The sequence below is a fragment of the Parasteatoda tepidariorum genome, chromosome 2, assembly GCF_982258835.1.
Source record: "Parasteatoda tepidariorum strain Cologne lab strain chromosome 2, Ptep-v5.0, whole genome shotgun sequence".
Lineage (NCBI taxonomy): Eukaryota > Metazoa > Arthropoda > Arachnida > Araneae > Theridiidae > Parasteatoda > Parasteatoda tepidariorum.
The window spans coordinates 47463088-47477616 of NC_141756.1; the positions used below are offsets into that span (position 1 = coordinate 47463088).

At 26.5% G+C, this 14529-nt stretch overlaps 1 protein-coding gene across 2 annotated transcripts in view; it reads right to left on the reverse strand.

The window, feature by feature from the left end:
• The window catches only part of LOC107449833 (uncharacterized), a 201479-nt gene extending 188279 nt beyond the window's left edge, over nucleotides 1-13200 (reverse strand). For both annotated transcript variants that reach the window (XM_043042340.3, XM_043042339.3), the window contains exon 1: nucleotides 12678-13200. In XM_043042340.3, coding sequence (XP_042898274.2) covers nucleotides 12678-12920 — 243 coding nt within the window. In that variant the 5' untranslated portion in view covers nucleotides 12921-13200. The remainder of the gene's footprint in view (nucleotides 1-12677) is intronic.
• Nucleotides 13201-14529: the final 1329 nt, after the last annotated feature.

Below are 14529 nucleotides of genomic sequence, written 5' to 3' on the forward strand. Positions count from 1 at the left end.
ATCACACTTATTTTCAGTTCGGAATTAGAAAAAAATTTTATCATTTACTTCTTGTTGCTATGTGAAATTCCATTATTAATAAGTGTGACTGCTTTTTTTTTCTTCTTTTTCTACTGTATATTAGCTAATTTTTAAGAGAAGCACTTGCAATTACCTAGAAAGTTGTTTAAGGGTATTTTTCAAAGACATTTCGCAAAAAAATATTAAAAAAGTCACCGTTTAAGCGTCGTAAATTCGAAGCAAAGCTATGTTAAACTATCCATACGTCTTACCGAAGTCAAAATGAACTATTTAAAATACTTAAGAAGTTATTAAAGGTATTTAAAAATCGCCGATTGGGAGAGATTTTCCCATTTAGATGGAAATCATTAAAATCAATTAAATATTCTCAATTCTTTCAGTCCAAATAATGCAGAGCGATCTAATCTTTCAAACATTGAAAAGTTAGATGAATACGCTTCTCATTTTCACAAAGCTATGACTTTCTTCATATTGCCAAATTTAACCCAACAGTTATGAACAAATGTTACTAACTCAGAATAGTTATTTATTATGCATATTTTTCGTTAAGTGTTACTTTATACAACGACACAGTCTCCAAAAAACAGTCTTGATTTTCACAAAAACGCGAATTAATCAGCTTCTTCAAAAGAATCACAAAAATAAATAAATTCGAAACAACAACAACACACACTTTGTACATAAACAGGACGATAAATAAATAATATCATTAATGCTCGGAATTAACAAAAATGTTATCAAAAATTAACAATTCCACAATTTCGCAACTAATCAAAAATATTCAGAAGCGAAAGCGACAAGTTGACTAATATGAGCAATATAACAATAGAGGATTTAAATTCAAAAAAAAATTTTTTTTTTTTTAAAGTAAAACAATAAATGAGCTTTCATTTGCATACGAACAATAATAAATTAATCAAATGAATAAGTTCTGCAATTCAGATTTGAAAGATAATAACAATTTTGTAAAAATTTATCAGAATAAATTATTTGTGGAGAGATAAAAAAGAGAAACTCATTGTTATTCAGTCCTCCGTATTCCGTAACAATAATGGAAACGATCTTGAAACAAATTTTATTCAAATGATGCAAGAATTGGAAAATATAATTAATTAAGTCAAATTACCTAACACGCCTTAATGCTAAAAGTTGACGAAGCTTTTCTTTCCGGAAGTTGTCGCCTTTAAATAAATCCGACATGTGATTATTCAAACAAAAAAAATTTAACAAATGATCTGTAACAATAAGAGTTGCTCACATTAATCTAGATTTATTATTTTTTTATTTTCTAAGTAGCACATAGTTGCAAATTTAAACCATGATAAACATTACTTTTCTTAAAGTTCACTACCTGGGAAAATTATATCAGAGAAATTAATTAAAAATATTTAGAAATTAATGTAAAGTTATCCTATTAGTTGACTAAAATCCAATTAGAATAGAAATAAAAAGATAATTTAAATTTATTTTCCCACGCGATTTAATAAATTTCGCACGAAATACAAGCACCACCCAATTTATAATCCAGTAACTGAATATAAGGATATTACACGATAACAATGGATAACATGTATGATTAATAGATGAATTTAACAACTGGTTTGATTCACCAGGAAAAGAGATTATTTTATAATTCAACTACTAAGGTGTTGAGAAATTGCTTTAGAAAATAAAATAACCATAATAAATAAATGATTTTTATACGGTAACAATTTAAATTTAATAATAAGAAAAGTTTGGCTATTAGGCGTGCAATTGCTAAGAATGAAAATTCCTCGATAATTAATTCCACACAATTTAGTTTAGATTTCCTGACTTTAATAGAAAAAATCAATATAATATCAGACCACATTTTTGCTATATATATAATAATACTTCCCCAGAACAACGAAACTTATTATTTGACAGAAAATATTTTAAGAATTACATTTTGTAATAAATAAATTTCATTTCAAGGTTTAACATGTTGATTTTATAATACAAGTAAGCAGACCCATATTATATGTTGATTTTATAATACAAGTATGCAGACCCATATTATATCTAAGCTAAAGCACGCCGTTAGCGGAAATTTTTTACCATTACTAAAAAAGAAAAAAAGAATCCACCTCTTCGAAGAAAGTTAGTCTTTACTGAATTCTCAAGTGGCGAAAAAAAAAATTACTTTTTAAGGTTTTTCCTATTAATGCAAAAGAGATTTAAAATTACAATTCAAGTGATTTAAAAGCACACATCATAATTTCCATTTAAGAGATTTAAGATCTCTCATCATGTTAAGTTATTTCACAATTTTATATTACATCAAATATCGTGTTTCGTAAAAACTGCAATAATGATTTAAAAATCATACATCGGAATTCGTATTCCTGCGATTTTAAAACCAAACATCAAGATTGGCATTCACGCGATTTTGAAATCAAATATCAAAATTCATATCCACGCTATTTTAAAATGAAACATCGAGATTCGTAATTACGTAATTTAAAAATCACATATAGAGATTCATATTCATATTCACACAATTTTAAAAAAAATCTCGTATCAATATTTTGTCATAACGTAGATAACATTCTGTGGATAAATGCTTCCTACATAAACTTTTTTCTTGCTCAAATTTAGGGTATTTTTTTATTTATTTAAAAAATGTTTTTGCACGTGATATTTATAGATTTTCACTTTATTTATTTATTTTTTGCAAAACTCCTGTTGTATAAAGCCATACACAGATCTATAAAAATTAAACATTCTTAAAAAAAAATCCGTGTTTTTAAAACAAATTTCACTAAAATGAGGTTGCGATGAAAGGGTTAAACTAGTTATAAGAAGTAATCAATGCTCACAGAAAAATTTTCATTTATCTAAGTCTGCAAGTATGTAATATTTTGCAGAAAAAAAGGGAAATTAAAAAAACTCATTGATATAAAGATCATTAATAAATCCACATCAATCATATAGCTATCACCTATCGTTGATTAAAATTTTTAAGAATCGAAATTTTTACAGAATGCTTAATTGTTTAAAACGATTTCAACCAACCTAAAAATTATATTATCATTTTGTATATGTGTAGGCTTCGTAGTGGGTTAAAGAAAAAATCAATACATTTAATGAAAAAGTACACACATATACCAGACAACTTTTAAGAAGAGCAAAATTACATATAGCCCTTGAAGTATAATTTGTTCAGCTTAAATGTATTAAAAGCAAATTTTATCGTGAAAGAATAATAAAATATATTTTTTGTAACTTTCGAATTAGTTTGTTTTAGAAAGTTTTAACACAGCTTGCAGTATAATTTTATAAATACCGAACAACTAATATAGCTACAAATCAATGTATGAATATTTTTATAGAACTGTCGTATTAAAATAACTAGCATCTATAAATTAATATTCTTTTATACCAAAATAAAATATACATAAAACTAGCAGTTGATGTCACGGTTCTTTATTTAAACAATTATAAAATAGCATTTCAATAATGATAACACGATTTCTCGATATGAAAACACGGCGAATATGTCACTTAACATTTTTGTACTCAGTAATTTTCGTGGATGATCCTTCAATTTATCAAATAAAAATTGCATGATGTGATGACTGTACTGGAATCGATCAGTTTTAAAATCAGATGAAAGAGATGAATTGATAATTGTGAAGCTACTAAAGTTCAACCTACAAGATTTTTTATTGCATTTGCTTAAAATAATTAAAAAAGTGTATGTCTCCTGAATTCCTTGAGTTTCTTTTTAATAGAATGAGTAAATTTTCCAAAAGGTTTAAGCACTGAATCCTGTGAATACGACTGTATGTACGAACCATTTTTTTTAATTAGTATGTGAACCCTGCTAAATTGAATTGTCGAATTTAGAGATTCCTACTAACATTATTAATTAAAATAAAAAGAAATTAAATAAGTTTAAACTCATATATTCTTCAACAAATTTATTTATTTATTTATTTTTAAATACGCATTAGTATAAAAATAGGATATTCTGAGCGCACACAAAAATCAGAATATCATGACAAAATATTAAAAATCGGGATAAATAAGGATAAAATATTCTTATCAGGAAAATCAGGACAACTACGAAACCTGAAATATGGTCATAGTTCAGAAAAAAATTGAAACAAGAAATCGTAACCAAAAAAAAAAAAGAGTATTTCATACAAATTAATATTTAAATTTTAAAAAATCTAAGAAAATTATAACCAAGTTGCAACGAAATTTTTACAAGAAATAATAATAGATGATAAGCTTATTTACTTTGAACCTCATTGGCTGGTTTTAGGTTCGGCCATTTTGTGCGTTGTTGCACACGATTATTCCGGGTTTCAATAAGAAAAAAAAAAAAAAAAAAACGAAAGAAAGGAAGAAAGAAAGTTATTCCCTAACTATATCTCAAAATTCCAGGGTTCTAGGATGTTAGGAACTTGCGGTTATCATGCCGTTAAGTATAATACAAATCTAAAAACTTAATAGAGTCACTGATTTTAATGGAAACTGATTTTAAAACTGATCAGAACACTCTAAAAGCAAAAAAAGTTTTTAAAAACTACAGCGTACGTCACAGAACAATCGAAGTCCTTGCAGAACAATTTCTATATGAGAAACTAATTACGTTTACTACCAGGTAAAACAATTAATGTCCGAATCGCCATGAAAATTTTATATGCAGTTAAATGCACTTAGACATAATTTGATATTCACCTTATAAAGTTTCCTTTTTTCCAGTTAAAAACTATTCATAAAATTATTCACCGTTAAGACTTTTCACCATTAAAAAAAATTATAATATTAATAGTGATTTGTGATGAGTTTTTTTATGATACCCGAATACGGCTGTATTACAATATTTCCCAATACGGCTATAGGCAAGATCATCAGCATAGTTCACCAGAAAACGTAAGAATCATCTTTTACATGGCTAATTAGTTATACAGTAGCGTGTTATAAAAGGTAAATGTTTAAACAGATAACAAATAACCGCTAACTTCTATCAATTATTAGAATGCTCTATACGGCTGTATTACAATATTTCCCAATACGGCTATAGGCAAGATCATCAGCATAGTTCACCAGAAAACGTAAGAATCATCTTTTACATGGCTAATTAGTTATACAGTAGCGTGTTATAAAAGGTAAATGTTTAAACAGATAACAAATAACCGCTAACTTCTATCAATTATTAGAATGCTCTAATAATTGAATGTTTTGTAAAATAACAGCGAATTACTGTTATTTTATTTGACGATATGTAAGATAAATGTTAACGACGATATCAATCACTTCACTAATTAGACCGAATCGAATTTTTTAATTAGAACTGCTTCATTACTCTACGGTAAAGAAAACGACACTAACTAATTCGGGCAAGAAAAATAGATTAAGAAAGAAAAGATAAAGTTATCAGTTAAAAATTTTTAAAAAGAAAAGCTTTGATTATTTCTTTTCTGTCTTTCACGCATCAACACTTCATACCATTTTTTTTTTTTTTAAGAAAAAAAAAAAAGCCGGTCAAATGGTTTAGAATTGCGATTTGTAAAAGCCGGAGAAAATAAGAATAAAATCCCAGAATCAATATCTCTTATTTTTCTTCTCGAAAAAGCAGTTTATATTGCAGCAGGACAAGCACTTAGACCCCCTCCTAAAGCTAGATTCTCCCACGCATGCGCAATTTTCAAGGCATTCAACTCATCCGAAATATTTTCTCTCCCCTCTCTCTCTCTCTTTTTCCTGAGTAAACTGTGGAGACAACACAATATTGTGGAAATCGAGTCGCGACGCATACCGAAGGTCCAGTGACTGATAAAGAAAATAATCAACCATGTGATGTTTTAATTATATCACGGTTATGAATACAGCCCGAATTTTCTTACACTTCTAAAAATAACAACAAAAAAATGTACTAATAAACACAAAAAATGCTCAAATAAATTCTTAAAAAAATCTTCAAGAAGTTAAACAAAAATTTTAATCTGAAACATAATTTTTTTCCTAAATTTACAAAAACATATTCCATAAAAAAAAATTAAAAAATATTTTAAGAGAGAAAAAGAATCTTAATATGCAAAAATATGTACAGATCATTAAAATTCCAAGCATCAGTTATAATTAATAATATACCTGCCACTTATTAAGATTTTTTACGAACGATAATTTTTAGTGGTTGTCAATTTTATGCTTTAATATATTACTCTGGATTTGAATAATTTGTTTGAAAGTTACCGTAACAATCACAATTTTAACAACATCAAAAATTTAAAATATCATATGTAATAAGGACTCTGAAAATAATGTCCTGTATGTGTAAAAGCCTGACAAAATATAAAACAAAATTGTCAATAACTTTAAAATGCTTTTACTCTGCTTTTTTAACTACTACTACTACTATGAAAAATCTTAAGCAAAAATCATAAAAGTTGGCAGCAATGTAATGCAGACAGGAAAAAAATAATGTGATAAAACTGTCTAAGACATTTAATTTTTGGTTAAAAAATGTGTCGTAAATAGATTTTGATCAACATGTCACGCATATAAGTAGGACCAATAAAGAGGCCAGGTTGTCCAGCAAAAAAAATTTTTTACAAGTGTTTTAAATATTAAATTAATCCTGATTACAATTATCAATTCAACTGCTACTAATACTATTTTAATAACTCTTCTTCAATAAATGATGTTGATTTAATTTAGAACTTAGAACAATAAGGTGTAAAATAGTTTATTAGATAAAATTTTATTAGTAATAAAATATAAAGTATTATATAAAAAGCTAATAAATGATTCAAGTACAAAATGTTAATGTAGATAAATACAGTGCAGAAAATTTTTAATGGGTTGTAACTTTGAGAAGTGGATTAAAGCAGAAAAATCTTCATAAGAAATAATTACTGTTTTCAATTATTTGATAGTTATTATTTTTTTTTAATATTTAAAAGCAAAACAATTTTTAAAAAATACAATTTACAACACTTTTAACAGCAGAAACAAATTAAAACATTAGCATGATGCTCTATTAATTAATAAAAAATTTAAAAAGAAGGTTACAATAGCAAAAAATAAAATGATAGAAAAAATGTTGATAAAATGATTAACTAACTATAAAAGAAAGGAGAAGCAGCAGCAATAACCTAACAATAAGAATTATCTACTCGACTACAATATCTAAGTTTTTTTTCCGGTAAAATTTTCTTTATTTTTAACTAGCTACGCTACTGAATTCGTCTAAATAGCTATGACCTCTTTCAAATCGCAATATCCTTTCTCTGCTGAAAGAAAAAAAAAAAAATAAGTTGCTGGTTAACTAGGATTTTTTCCGCAGCAGCTTCTAACAACATAAAGAAGCTAAATGTTAGCTATCTTGGCATATGCTTGGCGAGCTATAACATTAAAGACGCCAGCTCCGCCCATCCGAATACCAATTATTATGGAGTCACCTCATGATTTTTAATAAACTCTGATGCACTTACTTTTGAGTAACACTAATGTGCTAAGTAAGGTTGAAAAAGGCGAAAGGGAAATGTGTAATTAGAGAGACGTATTACACTGGAGAATAAAAATTGAAATCAGAGATGAGATTCGAGCGAGGGGACATATAATTCATTAAATAACAAGGAACGTTGAGAGTGAAATTAATTCATCATGGTAATGAAAAGATAAAATAAAAATGTAAAAAAAAAAGATCATAATGGCTTTAATAGAAAATGTTAATTAAAATTGTATTTTTAGAAATCACAAGTTATTTTTCAGTATTGCATTAAATGCATTTCCTGTTCAATATTAACAAGCTTTTAACATGCATGAGTTTTGATGGTTTAACCATGGATAAAAACGCTACGAATAAAACCTTAAAAAATTGCACATGTGCATTGCTATATATATTATTATTATTAAAATTTAAAATAGTATCACATTGCATTTAGTGAAATATTAAATATTAACTTTCTTACACAATTCAACTATGGTGGTATTTCTTGAAAAAAAAAGCTCATTGTTATATAAATGAATTTTAATCAAAAATCATTAAGTGCAACAAAAAAAAATTGTGATGCTTTTTTGTTTTTTAAAGAAAAAATTCGAACAATAAAAAAAATAACTTCAGACATTTTAATAATTATGTATGCAATCATCATTAATTTTTTTGCTGTGTATGTGGGGATGGGAGGTAGAACAAATTCTAAAAATGGAGTAGAACAAACTATAGTGAGAAAAATCCTTTAGCAAAAATGTTATTTAGTGTCAACCTAATGAACCCAAGCGCTATGAAGCAATAAAACAACTAAGACTATATTTTCAGCATATCAAACAGGAAATGTAACAAATTTTTCCAGACAAAGACAAACAAATATGTGGATGAATCAATGGCTTAAGTTCAGAATGTCATTGTTAAAAAAAAGAAGGTAATATTGTTTTACAGGTAGGAAATCTATGGAATAAAAATTGATTGTATTAATCTTTACCTTTCTTTAGTAAGCAGGTGAAACTGAGGATTTAAAAATAAGAAGAAATTACTTATTTTTTTTTTTCAATTATATAAAGTATATACTCTAATAGAAATTTAAATAGTTGCTTTTATGATTTCATTATTAAATAAAAAATACTAAGTAAATACTAACGACACGTAATAGAATAGAATAGAATAATTGTTAATATTTGTATTTAAGTAGTAATAAAATAAAATAAAAAAGATTAAAACAACAATAAGGAAACACTTTCTAATACAGATTTATCTAGCCTTTGTAGTAATAAAACAATATTTTAGTTATGTTCAAGGTTGCTTTTGAGTTTTACTAACTATATAAACAAACACTCTTGTCTAAAGTGCAGTTATTTATTAAATATGCTTTGTAATAGTTAAAAAAAATACTTTCATTACTAGACATAATTCAAATAAAATTAAATAAAATACAGTTCATAAAACTTAAGTATTAATAGGGAAACTGAAGTTTTTAAAGCTTGCTTTAATGTAATGATCCTTGAAATTAAAACTAAAAATTTTTTTTAAAAAGTTAATGAAAGAATAGAAAAAATTAAATAATGATTTTTTTTTTCATTAAATTATACTTTGCACTTCTCCTAAAAAGCTTTTTCTTTAAAATAAATAAATAAATTCCGCTTGTTATAAAATTATTATTTATTTTATATCTTAAGTTGCTTCCTTAGGATCTAAAAAATAATGAATTGAAATCGAATCCACAAATTTAGAAGACAAGATTTCTATTATAGTATATTTTTGTGTATAAATTATCCTTAAGGCATGTTTACTTATAAAATTAGCTAAATCACTGAAAATATGAATGTAAAATTTATACTTTTAATTTCTATTTTCAAAATTGCCTGGTTACTAAAAACAGAATGTTCTTTCAATTCTTTAAATTTATTTTTATTATAATATAAACCTTTGAAACAATAAAGTAAAAAAATAAATACATAATACATACTAGATCACTTTAAAAAATGAATTTGATATTATAGAAAACTATTCAAAATATTTTTCTCTGAAGATTAAATATAATTCTAATAGCCTAAAATCAAAGAAACTTAAAATTGCTTTGAGGAGTTAATCACTAAACAATATAACACTACAATGATTTCATAACACTCTACAGATTCATAGGGATGTAATAAATTGTTTCACCTTATTGCCAATCAAGGAAAAGAAATGAAAAATTCTACTCATTCTTAACAACTTCCAGACCTCAAAAGCTAAATTCTTCAATTATAAAAAACAGATAATTAATCAATTTACTTTTCCAAAATTAGAGTTGATGAGATTGTTAATAGTTACTCTAACTTTGTTAGAGCATCTGGCTTAAATTATTCTCTCCAACAATCAATGTCTTAGAAAGAAAAGAAAAAGAAAAACAAGCAAAACAGTTTTTCTTTTTTTCAAAAAGATTTTTTTTAAATCTTTAATTAATTCTTTACTTTAAAAAAATTATTAAAGTATTTCAAAATTACACTTAAAGGATTTCCTTAATTTCCAAAATCTTCCTCATTGCACAATCATAATTGATAATTTATATTGTAGCATAGCAACCCAAAAATACAAAAGGTATAATTTTTGGAGCATAATCTGCAATCTTTATTTTTGATGCTTATTTTCTAACAATCGCAAAAGCACTGGCACATAATAATTAGATTAATTTCAATAGTAACACTTCTTTCAAAGAATTAAAAATTGAATAGTCAACCAAGAATTCATCATTAAATGTCTGCTTTGTTTATATCAATCTAAATTATAAATAAAAATCTGGAAATTATCATTAGCAATTGATAATAATTTTTTTAATGATAATGTTAAGGAAAAACATTTTATCTCTGCTGCACTGTGATTTGTTATTATAGAAGAAATAAAGATTGATTTATTATCTGTCATTATAGTGAGCTCAGAAAGTTTGATTAATTTATTTATTTAATAAGTCTAAATTCAGAGCTTTTTGATCAACTCATTCACAAAATTTTCCATAACACCCAACTTAAATTTAATTTACATAAAAATTGTGGCTATTTACCAAACAATACAATGATACCAAACAATACAATTCTATGAATGAAGAATTCAATGAATAAACTTTCAAAGGGAAATTGAGTACAACTTAAATACAATCAAACTAGATTTTAAAAATTACTTTATGCATTTTTAATTATTTTTCACTTAAAACTTAGAAAATTTAAAACCATTCAATCTAAAATATATGAAATAATATTTAAGTTACTATTACAATTTATTTACACAGCAATACAAGACATTTTTACTTAAGTTACGAAAGATGAATAAACAAATAAAACATAAACATCCATCAAGAAATCAAAAAATTACTGGAAAAAAATAGAAACAATGAAAAAAACAAAGAACATGATGAAAAAAAATTTATGAAAAACTAAGATTTGGAACACATGCACTCAGTGATTAGGCTTAGTACCTAATAAAAGTATTTGAATTTTAACTGCAGCAGAAGTACAGAATTTCTTTAAAAACATATTCAACCAAAAGTTACAATAAAACACTATACTTAATAAACCGAAACGTTTCAAAAAATGGAACTTTCATTTTAATTTGCACTGAAAATTTATAAATGATGGCATAAATATACATGTATTTGACACTTACTATACCTATAATCATTTCATTAAATAGACAATCAGCTTTTTACGAGTAAGAAGAAAATAAATACAAGTAATAAATTATAGAACAATAAGTTGTAATGAAACTATGTTTGATTACGCTTAAATTCTCCTGACAATGGCTGTTAAAAAATGGAACAACTAATTTGAAATTAACTTAGTAAATCTGTGTAAATAATGGCCATAACAATTTTTTCATTCATAAATATGCATCTTACACATTAGTTGACATTCATTTACTATATTCATAATCATTTGTTAAAAGATATCCATAATCAGATTTTTTACAAGTACCAAGCAAGTGCATGTAGAATCATATTATATTAAAAAATAACTGCATTATATACTGTTAATATAGTAATATAAAACTATTTTCTATTTTCTTAATAATAAATCTTTCTTGACAATAACGTTTTGGGAAGTAAGTTTACATTAATTACTTTGATATTCAGAATTGTTTTAGAATTGTAAAAAATTTGAAATTGATTATTAGATAAATGTCTATAATATTAACTAATAAGCTAAATAAAATTACTTATTACTTAAGAAATGAAGTGAAATATAAACAAGATCGCATCTAATTTGACAACTGTAACCTGCATTGTTTACCAACATGGATATCTTAAATAGTTAGGTGTCAAATCAACTTGATCAATCAATCTAACTTTGGTTTGTTTATAAACAAAAATCGATCTATAATGTTGACATTTGTTGCAAATTCTGTCATGAATTTATGAGAATAAAAATTGAAATAAAGGAAAACTGAAGATGTTCGGAATCAATTGGAATTTTAATTAGCTGATTTGATGATATCAAGGCATTTGTAAACATGCATTTTAAAAAAAATTTTTAAAGAAAATACAATGGAACACTGATCTATTTTATTAAATAATCGATGCTAACTAAGAACGAATTGAAAGATGAACATGTAAAATTTGTAATCAAACGATTTGAAATTCCTAATTTTGATCATCGCTAATAACAATAAGATTGAAAATAATTCGTTCACCTCTTAGAGTTTACAAATCAGCTGGGCAAACAGGAGAGATCAACCAAATAATATCTCAATAATTGATTGTTTAAATTATCAAACGAAGAACTAAGCGAAAAATAAAAATGTTATACTTGATATCAAACGATTCAAAATTCCTGATTTTGATGATCACAAACAATAATAAGATTTTTTAAAAAAATTTGCCTTACAAATAAATGTGACAAAACTAACATATAAAATCTAACAGTCTAAGAATATAGCAGAACAGAAAGGAAAATCGCCTGAAATACATGATTATTTAACTAATCGACAAAGACTAATCAGATATGTCCAGAGGTCAACAAAAAACATCCCATGAACTGCCTGCTTAAATCCTTTTGTTATAACAAATGGAATGATTGATAAACAATTTTGTAAGAAATGAAGATATATATAATAGATCTAGAAACAATATGATGTATTTGAGTGATGTTTTAAACAAAGATCAGAATAGGTAGATGTGGAGGGGGTAGGGAGAAAGAGGGGTGGTACTCACCTCTAAATCTTCGTAGGTCTTGAAACAGAGGAAGGCAAATCCATCTACAATATCCTCTTGGAAAATAGGTTCCTTAATTCTTTTTTTACGAGTGGGTGGTCGTTTTTGTCGAACAGGGGGTGACTCTTCTTCATTTTCACTAATATCGGCAGCCTGCCGTTGTTGTCGCTTTTGCATTCGCGCTGCACGATCACGGCGGCGTCGGTTGCCAGTTGTCCCCCCTAGCCTCTGTTTGGCCTCCATGGGTTATCCAAGGGGAAAAAAAGAAAAATATATATATATTCTCAGCGATTATTATCCATGAGGCACTGTCGCATAATTCATTGCGATCACACACCGCGTACCACACACTAATCACGATCACATATCCATATCCGGAAACTTGGCAATCTTCAAAATTTAATAACAACTCTCCTAGAAACACTTCTTTATTGTACTGCTGTCAATCCCACTTTTTCGCTCAGCAATGGCGGCTGTACACACAACAGAAGCAGCGCCTGCCGCGTCACACCTTCCCTGACCCGGATGACGTTGCGCGATAGTCTACGCGCACAGTAAATAATCCCTTCTTAAAACATTGCTATTTAAATAACAATTCCTTCAGTTTGACACATCTAAACTAATAACTGATTTTGATCAATATATTAACAATTTTTTATGGTATTCGAAACGTTTTTATTGGCTTGAAGTAAACTTATAAACATTGTTCATTTCTTGTTTCTGAGATCAATAAGCTAGTGAGGACCCTCCTCTCAGCCCAAACAGAAACATTTCCTAATAAATTATTACACGTCAGTTGTTTCGTTCCCCAGTCCAATTAAGAATCACTTTTCCTAGATAATTCCTTTTATTCAAAAGCGAATTAAATATATCGTCTGGATTCTTCGACTATTACCGCAATTCATTACAAAAACTTTAAACATGTTTTAATAAATTAAAATATATATGTAGTATCGTTCAGTAGCTTAGGTCACAGATGTAAAGATTATCATTATCCGAAACATAACATTTCTGTCATTTATTGTGTTAAATATTCATTAGCTTATGGAAAATTTGAAAGCAGTCTATTTATTGTTACACGGGCTATTCTATGTATTGTTCAAAAAATGAGTTAGCCATCTGACTGAATAATATACCGTCTGAATTACTCGTATGTTGACACATATTTTTACAAAATATTTTAACGTGTTTTAATAAATTGTGTATATTTTACGTGTTTTATCGTTCAATAGCTAATGGTATAAATACGAAGAGTATTATTACCCAAAACATAATTTCCCTGCCGTTTGAAAAGTTAAATATTTATTTGCTTAAGGGAAAATTGAGAACATTCTATTGCTCCATGCGTTATTCAATTCTATTTACTGCTTTAAAAGGGAATTAAATAAATCGTCTGATTTCTTCAGCATTTCTAATCATGTATTAATGAACTTAATATCTGTGCATAATATTTCACTTATAAGGTTATAGACACCAAGACTATTATCACCTGAAACATTAGTTTTTTGTCACTTATAAGGTTAAAAATTCATATATTTACATTAAAATTGAGAACATTCTATTTAAGTGCCATTCCATTTATTGCAAGTTATAAACTAATGCGAATACGGAATCTGAAATTTTAAGGTAATCGGTGGAATAATTTTTGAAAAAGAAAAGCTTAAAAATAAGATTTTTAAAATTTTATTACTCAGAAACTATTCGACTAATTTCTTTCATAATTTAAAACTACTTAAGTGTAAAATGATGTAAAAATGTATGTACCTTACGATGCAAAATTTTGTGACTATAACTAAATATTGTAATTAAAAAGAATAAAAATTATCAAAATTTTTTGGGTAAATTATCTTTG